The sequence below is a fragment of the Corythoichthys intestinalis genome, chromosome 10 (genome assembly GCF_030265065.1).
Source record: "Corythoichthys intestinalis isolate RoL2023-P3 chromosome 10, ASM3026506v1, whole genome shotgun sequence".
Taxonomy (NCBI): Eukaryota; Metazoa; Chordata; class Actinopteri; order Syngnathiformes; family Syngnathidae; genus Corythoichthys; species Corythoichthys intestinalis.
Window position 1 is genome coordinate 10,543,445 of NC_080404.1, and position 15,742 is coordinate 10,559,186.

The 15,742-nt window shown below is 40.7% G+C and overlaps 1 protein-coding gene across 3 annotated transcripts in view; it reads right to left on the reverse strand.

Annotated features, from left to right (window-relative positions):
- Nucleotides 1-8,641, reverse strand: part of khdrbs2 (KH domain containing, RNA binding, signal transduction associated 2) — a 166,702-nt gene extending 158,061 nt beyond the window's left edge. For all 3 annotated transcript variants that reach the window (XR_009064665.1, XM_057848697.1, XM_057848696.1), the window contains exon 1: nt 8,311-8,641. Coding sequence is in view for 2 of the 3 variants with exons in the window: in XM_057848697.1 (XP_057704680.1) it covers nt 8,311-8,401 (91 nt within the window). In the remaining variant the exon portion in view is untranslated. The remainder of the gene's footprint in view (nt 1-8,310) is intronic.
- Between the last annotated feature and the right edge of the window lie 7,101 nt (nt 8,642-15,742).

Below are 15,742 nucleotides of genomic sequence, written 5' to 3' on the forward strand. Positions count from 1 at the left end.
GCCTTGCACAGCTATCTCAAAGAATTTGAAGCAAGTTATTTTGTAGATGCATTGGAAGACATGCTGTATTCCATTCTAAAGTCTAATATTGTTATATTAAATGCATAAATCAAAGCATAGATATCACTAACACAGTACACATGGGTAACCAACATGGTAGCACACAGGGACCACATGAATAGCTTGTGGGCCTGTTCTAAAGGCATCTTACCAGTGATGAGACAATGTGATTTTCAAGGAATGTTATGGAAGTGATAATTTCAAAATGTAAACACTGGAAGAGATGAAAGCAATTTACTGTCATTTTTGGACCACAAAACACTATATCAGTGCTTCTCAATTATTTTCTGTTATGACCAAGGAAGACATAAACATTTCGTGCCCCCCCCCCCCAATTCTCTGCCTCCACTGTAAATAGTATCATTTGTCTATTAAATTACACCTCTGCATAACATTGTGTCCTTTAAAATATTAAAGAAAAATAAGGACAGTGACCCCTCGCTACTTTGCGCTTTAAAAATTCTTGCCCTCAGTCAATCGCAGATTTTTTTTTTTGTTTGTTTGTTTTTTCAATTAAAAAATTAATAAATAAATGCAGTATTTTATAGAGCTGTCCCAATCCGGTCACAGAGTCTGTCACTCTCGCTCCTGCCACTTTTCTTGGTCAGGCAGTGCACTGGAGTGGCTTCTTAAAGTTAACAATGATTGACAGACGTTAAGGTTGGATCTTGCCAGAGACGTTTTGAAGCCAAAACAACAAAGCGCTGCATGCGTCAATCAGCGTTTAACTTGTTCAACAGTTGCTCTGGCAACTCATTGTGTGTAAGTGAGCTGCTTGAACGGATTTGAGTGGACTCACTTAATGAAGCATTTAATAATGGCAAGCATTTCCCACTTTGTTCTTGTTTAAAAAAATAATTTGGTGGGACATTAACATGCTTAAAACTGATCATAATTATTACATTTGAAGCGCTTATAAATCATGAATATACATGTATATATATATATATATATATATATATATATGTCAGACCTGCAGTCAGAACATTGCAAAATTCCAAAACAAGACCCAGTACTCATCACAACAGCAGACATCCAGACAAGACTGTCCAAGAAGAAAAACTGGACAGCTCCAGGGCCCAACAAGATTCATGCCTACTGGCTTAAGAAGCTAACTGCACTCCATGAACGCCAAGCAGCACAAATGAACCAGCTGCTGAGGTCGGGGACCCACCCAGAGTGGCTAACCCAGGGTTGGACAGTCCTCATCATGAAGGACCCCCAGAAGGGGACAGTACCATCCAACTACCGGCCTATCACCTGCCTCAGCACCACATGGAAGCTCCTATCAGGCATCATAGCGGCTAAAATGAACAGGCACATGGAGCAATACATGCACAGGGCACAGAAAGGGATTGGCAATAACACCAGGGGAGCCAAGCACCAACTACTAGCGGACAGGGCAGTCACCAGGGACTGCAAAGCTAGGAGCACCAACCTGCGCACTGCCTGGATTGACTACAAGAAAGCCTATGAATCAATGCCACACACATGGATACTGGAATGCTTGAAGCTGTATAACATCAACAGGACACTAAGGACCTTCCTCCAGAACTAGATGGGGCTGTGGAAGACAACTCTAGAAGCCAACTTGAAGCATGTTGCACATGTGAGCATCAAATGCGGTATCTACCAAGGAGATGTTCTGTCACCCCTGCTGTTCTGCGTAGGCCTAAACCCCTTAGCCAGATCATCACCAAGAGTGGTTTCGGGTACTGGTTCCGAAGTGGAACAGCCATCAGTCACCTCCTCTACATGGATGACATCAAGCTGTATGCCAAGAACGAGCATGACATCGACTCCCTGATCCACCTCACGAGAATATACAGCAATGACATCGGGGTGTCATTCGGACTAGATAAGTGTGCCTGAATGGTATCCAGAAGAGGGAAGGTGATCTCAACTGAAGGGGCTGAACTACCTGTAGGCAACATAACAGATGTGCAGGACAGCTACAAGTATCTGGGGATCCCACAGGCAAATGGAAACCTTGAGGAAGCAGCTAGAAGGTTTGCCACAACCAAATACCTACAGAGGGTGAGGCAGGTCCTCAAGAGTCAGCTGAATGGCAAGAATAAGATCCAGGCCATTAACAGCTATGCCCTACCAGTAGTCAGATACCCTGCTGGCATCGTATCGTGGCCACTGGAAGAGATGCAGGCTACCGACATCAAAACAAGGAAGCTCCTTCCAATGCACGGAGGGTGTTACCCTAAGTCCAGCATCCTGAGGCTCTACACAAAGCGGAAAGAGGGAGGCCGAGGACTAGTGAGCATCAGAGCCACGATCCAGGAGGAAACTACATCCCTCCAAGAGTACATCATGAAAATTGCCCCCAGTGATGACCTGCTCGGTGAATGCCTCAGGCAACAGAAGCCCAATAAGGAGGAGGACCCTGAGGAGCTATCATGGATGGACAAGCCCCTGCATGGTGTGTACCACCGACAAATTGAGGAGGTAGCTGACATGGGAAAAACATACCAGTGGCTGGAAAAGGCCGGACTGAAAGACAGCACGGAGGCACTGAACATGGCAGCACAAGAAGAGGCCCGTAACACAAGAGCAATAGAGGCTTGGGTCTATCACACCGGACAGGACCCCAGGTGCAGGCTATGCAAAGAGGCCCCTGAGACAGTCCAGCACATCACAGCAGGGTGTAAGATGCTAGCAGGCAAGGCATACATGGAACGACATAACCAGGTAGCAGGCATAGTGTACAGGAGCATCTGTGCCGAGTACGGACTGAAGTCCCCAGAGTCAAGGTGGGCGACACCTCCGAAGGTGGTCGAGAACAACCAAGCCAAGATCCAAGATGAGAGAGAGCCACGAGCCAAAATGTGGGACTTCCAGATCCAGACAGACAAACTGGTGATGGCCAACCAGCCTGACGTAGTGGTGGTGGATAAACATCAGAAGACAGCAGTAGTGATAGATGTAGCAATCCCAAGCGATAGCAACATCAGGAAAAAAGAACATGAAAAGCTGGAGAAATATCAAGGGTTGAAGGAAGAGTTGGAGAAAATGTGGGGAGTGAAGGCAAGAGTGGTGCCAGTAGTGATCGGGACACTAGGGGCAGTAACCCGCAGGCTGGGTGCATGGCTCCAACAGATACCAGGAACAACGTCCGACGTCTCCATTCAGAAGAGCGCAATCCTAGGCACAGTTAAGATCCTGCGCAGGACCCTCAAGCTCCCAGGCCTCAGGTAGAGGACCCGAGCTTGAAAGGAGAGACCATACCGCCCGGGTGGGCGAGACGACAATTTATTTATACAGTGGGGAGAACAAGTATTTGATACACTGCCAATGGGAAAACTGGCAGTGTATCAAATACTTGTTCGTACTCACCGGCCACTTTATTAGGTACACCTGTCCAACTGCTCGTTAACACTTAATTTCTAATCAGCCAATCCCATGGCGGCAACTCAGTGCATTTCGGCATGTAGACATGGTTTAAGACAATCTCCTGCAGTTCAAACCGAGCATCAGTATGGGGAAGAAAGGTGATTTGAGTGACTTTGAACGTGGCACGGTTGTTGGTGCGAGAAGGGCTGGTCTGAGTATTTCAGAAACTGCTGATCTACTGGGATTTTCACGCACAACCATCTCTAGGGTTTGCAGAGAATGGTCCAAAAAAGAAAAAATATCCAGTGAGCGGCAGTTCTGTGGGCGGAAATGCCTTGTTGATGCCAGAGGTCAGAGGAGAATGGCCAGACTGGTTCGAGCTGATAGAAAGGCAACAGTGACTCAAATAACCACCCGTTATAACCAAGGTAGACAGAAGAGGATCTCTGAACACATAGTACGTCGAACTTTGAGGCAGATGGGCTACAGCAGCAGAAGACCACGCCGGGTGCCACTCCTTTCAGCTAAGAACAGGAGACTGAGGCTACAATTTGCACAAGCTCATCGAAATTGGACAATAGAAGATTGGAAAAACGTTGCCTGGTCTGATGAGTCTTGATTTCTGCTGCGACATTCGGATGGTAGGGTCAGAATTTGGCGTCAACAACATGAAAGCATGGATTCATCCTGCCTTGTATCAACAGTTCAGGCTGGTGGTGGTGTAATGGTGTGGGGAATATTTTCTTGGCACTCTTTGGGCCCCTTGGTACCAATTGAGCATCGTTGGAACGCCACAGCCTACCTGAGTATTGTTGCTGACCATGTCCATCCCTTTATGAACACAATGTACTCAACTTCTGATGGCTACTTTCAGCAGTATAATGCACCATGTCATAAAGCTGGAATCATCTCAGACTGGTTTCTTGAACATGACAATGTGTTCACTGTACTCAAATGGCCTCAACAGTCACCAGATCTCAATCCAATAGAGCATCTTCGGGATGTGGTGGAACGGGAGATTCGCATCATGGATGTGCAGCCGACAAATCTGCACCAACTGTGTGATGCCATCATGTCAATATGGACCATCTCTCTGAGGAATGCTTCCAGCACCTTGTTGAATCTATGCCACAAAGAAGTGAGGCAGTTCTGAAGGCAAAAGGGTGTCCATGCGTTACGAGCATGGTGTACCTAATAAAGTCGCCGGTGAGTGTGTATATATACAGTATATACTGTATATGTTTTTTTTTTAAATTATACTTTGAAAAAAAAGTTAAAAAACATGTCTTACATGTATTTCTTTCCAGTGTTAAATCTGAATAAATACATTGAACACACACACATATCGCGACGGGTTCTGGTCCCTATTAACCGCGATAAACTAGGGATCACTGTAATATAGATCAACTTACAATAAAGTATAACTTTATATACATTGTTTTGACTTAAAGAGCATCAATTTGCTGGAATTAAAAAAAAAAAGTCACATCCAAACTGTAAAAATACAGTCAAGGTACATTTTTTGACCATTTGATACTGAAAAATAAAATTCAATAAAATCAATAAATAATCACAAATTTAAATTGATTAGCAACATTAACACATGAGGACAATATGCCAATCAATTTGACCGAATGAACAAAAATTAATAGAACAAAAATTACAATGTTATTGGCTAGAGGAACAGTTTTTATTTTTGCTGCACACGGTAGCAGCTCCTTTGCTATGGTGTGGGGTTATTTTGCACACAGTTGAGAGAAAGCAAAATCCAATATGAAAAGATAGATAAATCTCAGCAGCAGGCCTCATCACTCGGACCCCCGGCACACACCACATCATCCCCATCCTCCGTCAACTTCACTGGCTTCCCGTCAAACAAAGAATCAATTACAAGATCCTCATCATTACCTTCAAAACACTCCATGGCTTGGCCCCTCCCTACCTTTGCAATCTACACTGTTTAAACAATCCACCCCGTCCACTTCGCTCGTCCACTATCCTCCCCCTTCCCGTCCCCCGTGTCCGCCTCTCCACTTTTGGTTCCAGAGCTTTTAGTCAGTGTGCCCCCCAGCTCTGGATTTCCCTACCTCCTGATCTTCGCAGTATATCTACCCTTTTTTAATGATTGTTTTGATCGTACTGTGATTCCTTCTCTCTTGTTAAGCGTCTTGGTGTGGCTTGAAAAGCGCTCTAGAAATATAATGTATTATTATTATTATTATTATTATCATTATTAATATTATTATTATGATAAATAGATTTTATTAACAAACTCAAGGTCCAAATCGCACCAACACAGCAGCGGCAAAAGTTTAAAAATAATAATAAGAGGACGAAAAGGGAGAGAAAGTTTCAGCCCTAGTGGCAAGACCGCTGTAATTGACTCGGCTACGATGAGACAAAAAACAAGGTTGATTGTGAGGTGTGCAGATCAATACCCACACATGCAGACAAGTAGTTTTGAGAAACGTCTACGAGTATGAAACCTATGGAATGAACATGACATGTGATAATTCATATTCGCGTGACTATGGAGAAAAAATATATTGTCATAACGACTGTCTACCTTGAAAATAGTTAGCCATAGTTGCCTTAGTCATTTCTCTAAAACTCTCAACAAAGACTCTTAACTGTCTTATGTACCTGACCATTGAGGGGCCAAATCTTGAAAACTTCAATGCTCAAAGGGCTGTTCTGAGATGGTGGCAATCAGGGCCTGAAGCAGACGCCCTGGATACATTACCTGGGCATCAGGGCGCAAAAATCAGCCAACTGGGGAGGAGATAGCAGAACAACTGGCTATACTGGAGTGATTATGGAATTATTATGTATTATGGAATTGGATTATTTGCAGTAGATTCATGTTTTTGCACCGTTTTGCTGCACTTTGCATTAAATCTACGTTTTAAAAAATATTATTCATGTTATTCAAACAAATCGTGCTTTTTTTGTGATTATTGGGATCAATAACTGATGCGTTGACCTGAGCCAGTGGCTAATATCCCTTATTGTCTACTCCTGATTTATATGGAATAAAGTGGGTTTTCTTAGCATACCTTTGTTAAAAATCAACATCATTACAACTGATGAACTAAGGATATTTCTTCTTGAATGGGTGAAACTTCGACTCCATCAAAATACTGTATTAGGGTACTTTTGTAGGTTTCATTTTTAATTTTTGTAGGTATAATATGTTCATTTATTTTAGTTGTTTTTTTACATTTTAGTAGTGTAGATATATATATTTGTACGGTATTTTAGATATTTTATATGACTTGAATGGTTTTTGCACTGACTGATTTGGGATTTCATTTTGGATGTACATGTTAAAATGATAGTAAAGATTCTATTTTATTCAACTGCGAATAGCTGGTGACCATTCTAGGGTGCAAGGTGAACTCTGTCAGCACACCCAAATGAGGAGTATTGTAGAAAATTGTGGGACAGATGGATAAAACTTTGCAGTTCACAAATCTTGAAGCCTAGGCAAAGGTGTGTCATATTCTTGCGTTAGTTCACATCCCAGACTGAATGTTTACTCATGGACTGCCACTGACGGCACTAGCCGTCCAATCCATTTAAAGTGGACTGGCCTTGGATTGGACGTCTACTAGAGACAAACCAGTTCCAATTCACAGCAGAAGGCGGGAAAGAGCCACATGACTGGAAATCTATCATCGCACAGAAAACGTTAATAAAATGGGAACTCAATATGCATTTTGCTATATTACAAATCCAGATTAACTTGTTTGTTTCACACCGTCATAAATGTGTTTCAAATTTTGTCTGGCAGACTGCAAGACAAATGATCCTATTTGTAAACGTGCTGTATCTGCATGACAGTGAGAGGACAGTGCAGTCCAGTCAGGTGTTTCATCAACATATTCCCAAACACACAGGATGCTTCCATTCTATAATTCCCAATGGACGACACAAGTTACCTATCTATGCATGCAGGTTATATTAGGCTGTCATGTTTATCTTTGAGTTGAGCATTTATTGTGTCGGTTTGACATGATACACAAAGAACACAGTAATTTGCATAGATTGCATTAGTTTAGTTCTATTTTATATGGCGTGATAAAAATAGATTTGTTTCCTATCAAAATAATCTGACTACAATCGTTTTAGTGGATGACAGTTTAATACATTCATTTTTCACAATTATAAAATCCTTATATGTCCTTCAATAACAGCCGAACAAAAAATTTAATATAATTGTAATGAGCAGACTAGACATGAGACACAGTATATCCTTGTGCTTAACCAATTCATATTTTTCCCCCCTTTTTTCCCTTGTCTCTAATTAGAATACAATAAAGATGACACATTGCCTGTATAGTAATGAGTCCCAGCAGCTGCGTGCTTAGATACAGGTTAAATCACAGCAAAGCACCTGTCTCATTGTTTACGCTGTGCAGTCAAAATTAGCCCCTTGTCGGAAAATTGTTTTACTCAGTGTGAAAAAAAAAAACCATCTAATCTTGTTAAAACTTGGTCTAACTTTTTGGTCAGCCTAATAGTTAAGAAGCGATATATAATGAATTTATACACACGTTGTATTTCTATTACAAAAAGAAAGCCTAAGAATGCCTTTCGTACATTTTAACCCAATATTTACGTGCATATATGTTTGGTGAACATTAACCTAATTTGTAACGTTATTTCAGTTGAACTTACAAACGCATTTCATCAATAAAATCAACAATATTTTTTCAATTTACAGGATAATTTGCAATCAACAAAAGTAGCAATTTGAGGTGCCAGGTACACTGTCCTAGTATAGAATCCCTCCATGTTTGGTATAGTTCACAATAAACTTTGTTTCTTTACTTAGTGGATGGCAACATCACAAATATGTGCACACATTGAAAAACATCTAGGAATCCTGAAGATGGAGTTGCTTACCTTCTGCAAGCAAACGTAGAGAATTCCCAAACTGAGGCTCCAATATGTTCTTCTCAGTTACCAGTTCAGGTAAGCAGTTATTTTGATGCATTCTTATCAGTGAAGATTTGCCCACAGGATATGCACGCGTCCAATATTTAGCTCCTTGCTCCTAATGTTGGCAGCTGCAGACTCAAAACCGAGAAGGTTCCCAACCTAAAACAAAAAGGCTCTAATTTATTTCGGTCTCCAGGGTGTCCGAGTTGCTTGTTTGCAGGTGGAATTCTGATTCATTGAAGTGAGCCCATCTCTTCCACCGCTGGCTGTTACGTCTCTTCCTCAGCTCCGCGCTAGAAGCTTGCACTCAACTGGGTGCGCACTACACGCTGTTGCCCGCCCCTCCAAACACTATTGGCAGTTGCGTGCACAGACAATTTGGGGGGCAGGTGCTCAGAGGGGGAAAAATAGGCACCTATTGCATGTAACTGCCAGCACGTCTGCTTCATTAGCGGTGGCGCATTTAGGCTACATAGGTGCATAGGCGTATTTTAGGGAGGCTTCAGTCCCCCTAAAATATAAATTCTTAAGCCCCCTATTTTTTTTTTTTTTTTGTTTTAATTAAATTTAAAAAATAACTAACTAAATAAATAAAAAACATAAATACACAAAAAAAAAATTGCTGACATAGTCACTCTGAATTTGCCAGAATATTAGTCTAAATCAATAATCATATAACCTGTCATTATTAACTTAAATATGATCATAAATCCATTAGTTTCCCCTCACTTCATAGAGTAAGGTAGAGAGCTCCTTCGGTTCGTTGTTATCCAGTCCATTCCACTTGTTCGTATAGAGCCGGGGTCCTCAATTAGCGACCACGGCACACCTCTCTGCGGACCCAGAGCAAATGGCACTTTTGGAAAAAAAAAACTTTTTTTAAACGTATATTATTTGTATGAATCGCCAATCTATCGCTATGGCCTACTATTCTATCGCTAAATTCTGTTCATTTGTAGTCAAATATCTTCCATGTTGATGAAGATCAGCACCTCAAAATCCTCAGTCGGAAAAGGGTGGAGTGCCCTCTCCGGGTCGGGGATGAGATCCTGCCCCAAGTGGAGGAGTTCAAGTATCTTTGGGTCTTGTTCACGAGTGAGGGTAGGAGGGAGCGGGAGATCGACAGCCAGATCGGTGCAGCGTCTGCAGTAATTCGGACTCTGCACCGGTCTGTAGTGGTGAAGAAAGAGCTGAGTCGAAAGCAAGGGCGTAGGTTTGCATAGGGACAGTAAGGACATAACACTACCAACTTTTCAGGATGCTCAAATTATCCCCACCAACCTTTAAGCAACCTAATTTGCATCATATAATGACTTCAGTTATATAGGTCATTTAGATTGTTTTCCTATATGTTGTAAGGATAGAATTGATCCTACCATTATTAAGTGAACTACAGTACTTTCATTATGTTCAGACTTATACTGACCCCTTTTCACTCGCTGAATGTGCCAGTCCTTTTTTTCCCCATCAAACGCACGTTTGATTGGCTGATGACTTGACCCCCTCCCCCCCCCCCACACACGCATTCACAGCCCAACAGAAATACAACAACCTGCTTCCGCCGCCCCTTCAAAGACGTGGGTTATTGGTTTTTTTTCCGCCAGCAGCAGTCACTGTAAGTAATGTAAAAAGACGTCAATGTTGTGGATGTGGGGAACACTCCACTAATTTTGGTACTGCTACACTGCTTCGAGTCGATTTTACTCACTGAGAGTTCTTGAAATGAGAAAATAGCTAGCTGAAAATAAGCTTAACAGACTTATTTTTAGAAAAAAATTTTGTATATTTGACCTTAAAAGAAAGTTGTTCGTCAGAAATGTTCTTAATTCAAGAATATTGTTCAAAACATTATTTGAACAATTGAAAATAATTTTTTTGATATGGGTGAAAAATGACCAACTTTTAGATATACAGGCTCAATACGAACAAATAACAATATTTACTTAAAGTAAGTGGAAGAATCTTTCGCATTCTTCTGTTAACTAGACTTTAACACTCAAAAAAAGATGGAGTAAATTATTTGACTAGATTTAACAAAATTATCAGATTAAGACATTATAAATTTGCAGTGTGAAAGTTAGAATAGGTAAATACAGATTTATTTTGCATTAATAATTTAGCTTATCAATTAATTAGGTTCATATTGGTGAGAAATGTAGCCCTGACCCCCATTCACCAAATATGTTTAGTCTTAATGTCCCATCCCCAGAAAAAAGTGTACATGCAGGTTATGCTGTTATATCGTCCCTACCAATATTAAGACCAAACCTACGCCCTTGGCCGAAAGGCGAAGCTCTCACTTTAATTCAGTTCAATTCAATTTTATTTGTATAGCCTTATATCACAACAAGGTTGTCTCAAAGGGCTTTGCAGAGGCAATATGATACACGGTCAGAAACAGCAGAGGAAATAAATAAATAAATATTAAATTATATTATTATTATTATTATTATTAGAAATTTACCAGTCGATCTACGTTCCTACCCTCACCTATGGTCACGAGCTGTGGGTTGTGACCGAAAAAACAAGATCCCGGATAAAAGCGGCCGAAATGAGTTTTCTCCGTAGGGTGTCTGGGCTCTCCTTTAGAGATAGGGTGAGAAGGTCGGTCATCCAGGAGGGACTTGGCGTTGAGCTGCTACTCCTCTGCGTTGAGAGGAGCCAGCAGAGGGGGCTCGGGCATCTGGTTCGTATGCCTCCTGGACGCCTCCCCGGCGAGGTGTTCCGGCATGTCCCACCGGCGGGAAGCCCCGTGGATGACCCAGGACACGCAGGAGAGACTATGTCTCTCGGCTGGCCTTGGAACGCCTTGGGATCCCGCCGGAAAAGCTGGTTGAATTGGCTGGGGAGAGGGAAGTCTGGGCTTCCCTGCTAAAGCTGCTGCCACCGCGACCCGACCCCGGACTAAGCGGAAGACAATGGATGGATGGATGGACATGTAGACATGAACTGTACTACTTGCACATGTTTTCTTTTTTGTCCAGCAGTGTGTTACAGTTACAAATTGTACTGGCAATAGTTATTGTTTGCACCTTAATGACAGATCTTGTCAATTATTTAATGTACATATGTAAACATTGTACTTGAATGTTTTTTTTTTTGTTGTTTTTTTTTTTTTCTTTTGTAAGAAAATGTTTTGTCAATGTATTTTTATTTAATCAGAATGTGCATTGTATTTTTGTTTGGTCAAAAGAAAACCACCTTTACCACCTTTGACCTGCCTTGTACTTGAATGACATTAATAAATGGATCCATGCTTGTATAAAAAAAAAACAATTGTGGACCCTCCTTTGTATTTGAGGACCCCTGGTATAGAGAATACCCACATAGCTACAAATCCAGTCCGCGTTTTCTCTGTGACCTTGCTTGGACTGGCACCGTGTGTGTGTGTGTGTGTGTGTGTGTGTGTGTGTGTGTGTGTGTGTGTGTGTGTGTGTGTATACCTCTGTCGCACACAGAGCAGAGCGTGAATGTGAACAGATGGATGAAGGATTTTTGAAGAAAGTGTGTATTCATCACTGCTGGTAGTAACAGTTAGTTAGCTCCAGCCCCCGGCCTACAGCAGAAAGTCCCATGTAAATAATAAATGAAATGATCAATGTTTTGCAGTCAAAAGTTACATCCCAATCTAAAGCTCTAAAATAACGCTGCTACTTAGCCGCTGCTAGCTAATTAGTCTGAAATGCATTGTGTATGTCCAGGTTGGTTATATTGTTAAGTCTTTTTACCACTATCTTTGGGGTGACTTCCGTCTGGAGCATCAGCTGCGTTCCCACTTTACGCATAGATGAATACAGGAGCTGAGCTCATTCATGTACAGTACAGGCCCAAAGTTTGGACACATCTCATTCAATGCAACAAAAATGAAGGTCCCAACCCCAAATGGCAAGATTGTGCAAAAAAGTAATTAGAGCAAATGATGGCTACATTGAAGATATTATTATATCATACATGTTTTCATTTATTGGACCTTTTTTTTGTTAAGTACATAATTGCAGACATGTTCATTCATAGTTTTATTACCTTCAGTGAGAATTTACTATGTAAATAGCCATGAAAATAAAGAAAATGCATGAATGAGAATGTGTGTCCAAACTTTTGGCCTGTACTGTATGTATGTATGTATATTGTTTAGATATATGTTTGTGTGCGTGTGTGTAAGGCAAATTAGCCTGACCCAGAGATTAATTAAATTCAAGTACTTGAACTGAAATTACAGCCATTTTTGTTACACATGTGCCCAAAATGTAATCTGTGCGATTTACAAATATTTGGGAAAAAAACAATTACTGTGTTGTGAGCGAAAAGTCATGGCATTACCTAATTACATATTTATTCATGTATATAAATGAATAGCAACCTAGCAAGGGTCAACAAAACACTTTAATTTTCTTATTCTTTCCTTTCGACACATGATTGCTGCTGAAAGTGGTAAATATGTATATATAGAAAAACAACAACAACAACAATATGAATAAGCCTGCTTACAGGCAACTACATTACAACAGGGCACTTAACAGCTAATTTTATGTTCGGCATTTAGCAAATAAATGACGCTTATAGCCTGCTTTAAACCTACATTGTTATAATAACAGTGTACCTGTGTGCCCATACTCAAACGAGGGGGCCTACAGTTTTCTTGGAGCTTATTCGAGTTCTACTACACACACTCAGTTTCACTTTCTCCAGGTGAGTTTTGAATATATATTTTTTGTGTGTGTTTATTTTGATTCTTATTAGTTTTTGCTAAGCAGCAACATTCTCCCATAGTAATAGTACTAGTACTAAACATTAAAACACATGACTAAATACAGAGCTATAATAAATAATCATATAATAATAATAATCAATAATCAATAATTTAATGTCCAAAACTATGTGCGTCCCCTTAAAGAGACGTTCTGGACGTGTGGGCTGTGACGTAGTGGGAAGCGAGAAAATGGAGTGAGAGAGAACAGGCTGGGAGCTGGTGATTGCAGTGGTACCCCACAGAAGATCGCTGTATTTTTGTTTTGATTGTCAAAAAGAGGTGGGTAGAGAAGCCCAAAAAAATGTACTCAAGTAGCACTTCTAAATAATATTACTCAAGTAAAAGTAGTCATCCAAAAATGTAGTCAAATACAAGTAAAAAAGTATTATTTGAAAAGAATACTCAAGTTAACATTGTGAGTAACTGCTTACAATGTCAGATTTTTTTTTTTTTTCAATAATGGTATATTTTTCTTTCAGCACAACTTCATCTAGGTATATGAACTGTTATTATTATACTGTATTATAACCTATTACATGACCATATTAGGCCAAAAAGAAGACCCCAAAATCATCTAATTCAGACCAGATCAACACAATGACATCACTATCAACTGAGACAGCCACTGTTGGCATGTTTGGCAAAAATAAATTCACTATGTGGAAAGAGGAAAAATGTAACGACTCTGGTGTAGCCCACAGTAGCTGAAAAAGAGTAGTGTTTCTTCTTCACAAATCTACTCAAGTAAAAGCAAAAAGCATTGCTGTTAGGTTTTGTGTTTGGTTTCTCCTTGTGTGACTTGTCCCTGTGATTACCCATTGCTCTCACCTGTGTGTGTTTTCCCAGTGTATCCTGCAATCTGCATCCACCTGTGTTACCCAGCTGTTCCTCGTCTCGTTACCCCTTGTCTGCGTATATAATGACCCAGTTTCTTGTCACTCCTTGTTGCGTCATTGTCTATGTCAATGTCCGTGTCTACATCAACGTCAAGTCAAGCCCCGTCCAAGTCCCCGTGTACCCGTCCCTTCACTTAAGTAAGTTTTGTTTGAACATTGCCTTTTGAGCCCTAGCCCTTTTGTTTGTACTTTGTGATTTTGTTAGTTATCATTAAAAGGTTTTTCTTGAGTTCACTGCCACCTGCCTCGCTGCATTTTTTGTTTCCCTGCATTTGGGTCCATACAACCTGCCTGCCCGCTCATTCCTGACAATTGCGTGGTAAAACTACTTTAAGAAGTACATTTTTCTGAAAAAGTTACTAAAGTAAATGTAATGGAGTAAATGTAACGCGTTACTACCCACCTTTGAAAATTAAAGTTAGTAAAGCCATTCCGAACCTCTCTCCTTGATCAGCCGAGGGCATTACAGTATATACGTAGTTTTATTTATTTTTCCTACCGACACTGGTTGTGTGCTAGTCGCCACGTTACATCTATTAATTGATTTATTAATTTTATTATTATTCATTATTAGCTGGTTTAACAGGTGTGACTGGAAATTCGGTTCATTTAGAGTTGCACAGAGACAAAGGCTATTTCGCGAGACAAATAGTTAAGCAACTGGGGTTTAAGGGTCGCACACACAGACACATTATGTGTTACCTCTATGTGGGAGCGAGGAAATGGCGTGGATGGAAGCTATTTTACTGTGCTGCTCCTGCCGCAAGTAATGTTCTTGTCTCCGCTGCGCGTTCATGTTGACAAATGATGGGGAGCTGGGCACACAGGAAGGTGTGTGTTTCCGTGTTTCGAAGACAGAGGGCGCTGTCACGGTGATTATGGCTGCAGCACTATGGGGGCATTACACGCATTACTAACATAATAATGATCATGACTTAATAACTTTGATAAGGGCACATGCTGGGACTGGGGGTGCTTGTGCTGCAGAGCAAAGACTTCCCTCCTCCTTCTACATGCATTCATATAAATAAATTGGCTGTATGGAAAACTGTAAGACGTGCACAACGTTGAAAACCAAGGGCGTAGGTTTGCATAGGGACGGTAGGGACATAACACCACCAACTTTTCAGGATGTGTTCCCACCAACCTTTAAGCAACCTTATATGCATAATATAATGAGATCAGTTATACAGGTCATTTAGATTGTTACTAGCAAAAGCTTTGGCCTCTCTTCCACAACAATCTATATTATCTATTATAATAACATAATAATAACAATCTATTATATTGTGACGAGTGACGTGGGGAAGAATGACAGGAGATGATCTTTTTCTTACCACCCTGTTTTGAACACAACGCAGAGAAGATATAGCATTTGCAGCCACCACTGACAGTCATGCTTGCCCAACTTCCCATCTTGCAATTGGGTCGAACAGTTAAGTCGCCACAGTATCATTTACTGAAAGCACAACAAAAATAATATTCCTATCTCTCAAAAAAAAAAAAAAAAATGTTCACAAAAAGAAAAGCGCTCAATGCAAAGAGAACTGGCATTCCCAGTCAAAATAGCTATGCAAAATAATACTCAGACTGTGATCAAACTCTGTTCAAACATTTTGTTTAGCTCAACAAATACACTAGATGGCAATATTTAGTCACAATATACAAACTTAGATTTATCTTTTAAGAATTACAAGTCTCTATCCGTTGATCCCTTTCACAGAAAGAATGTTAATAATGTTAATGCCAT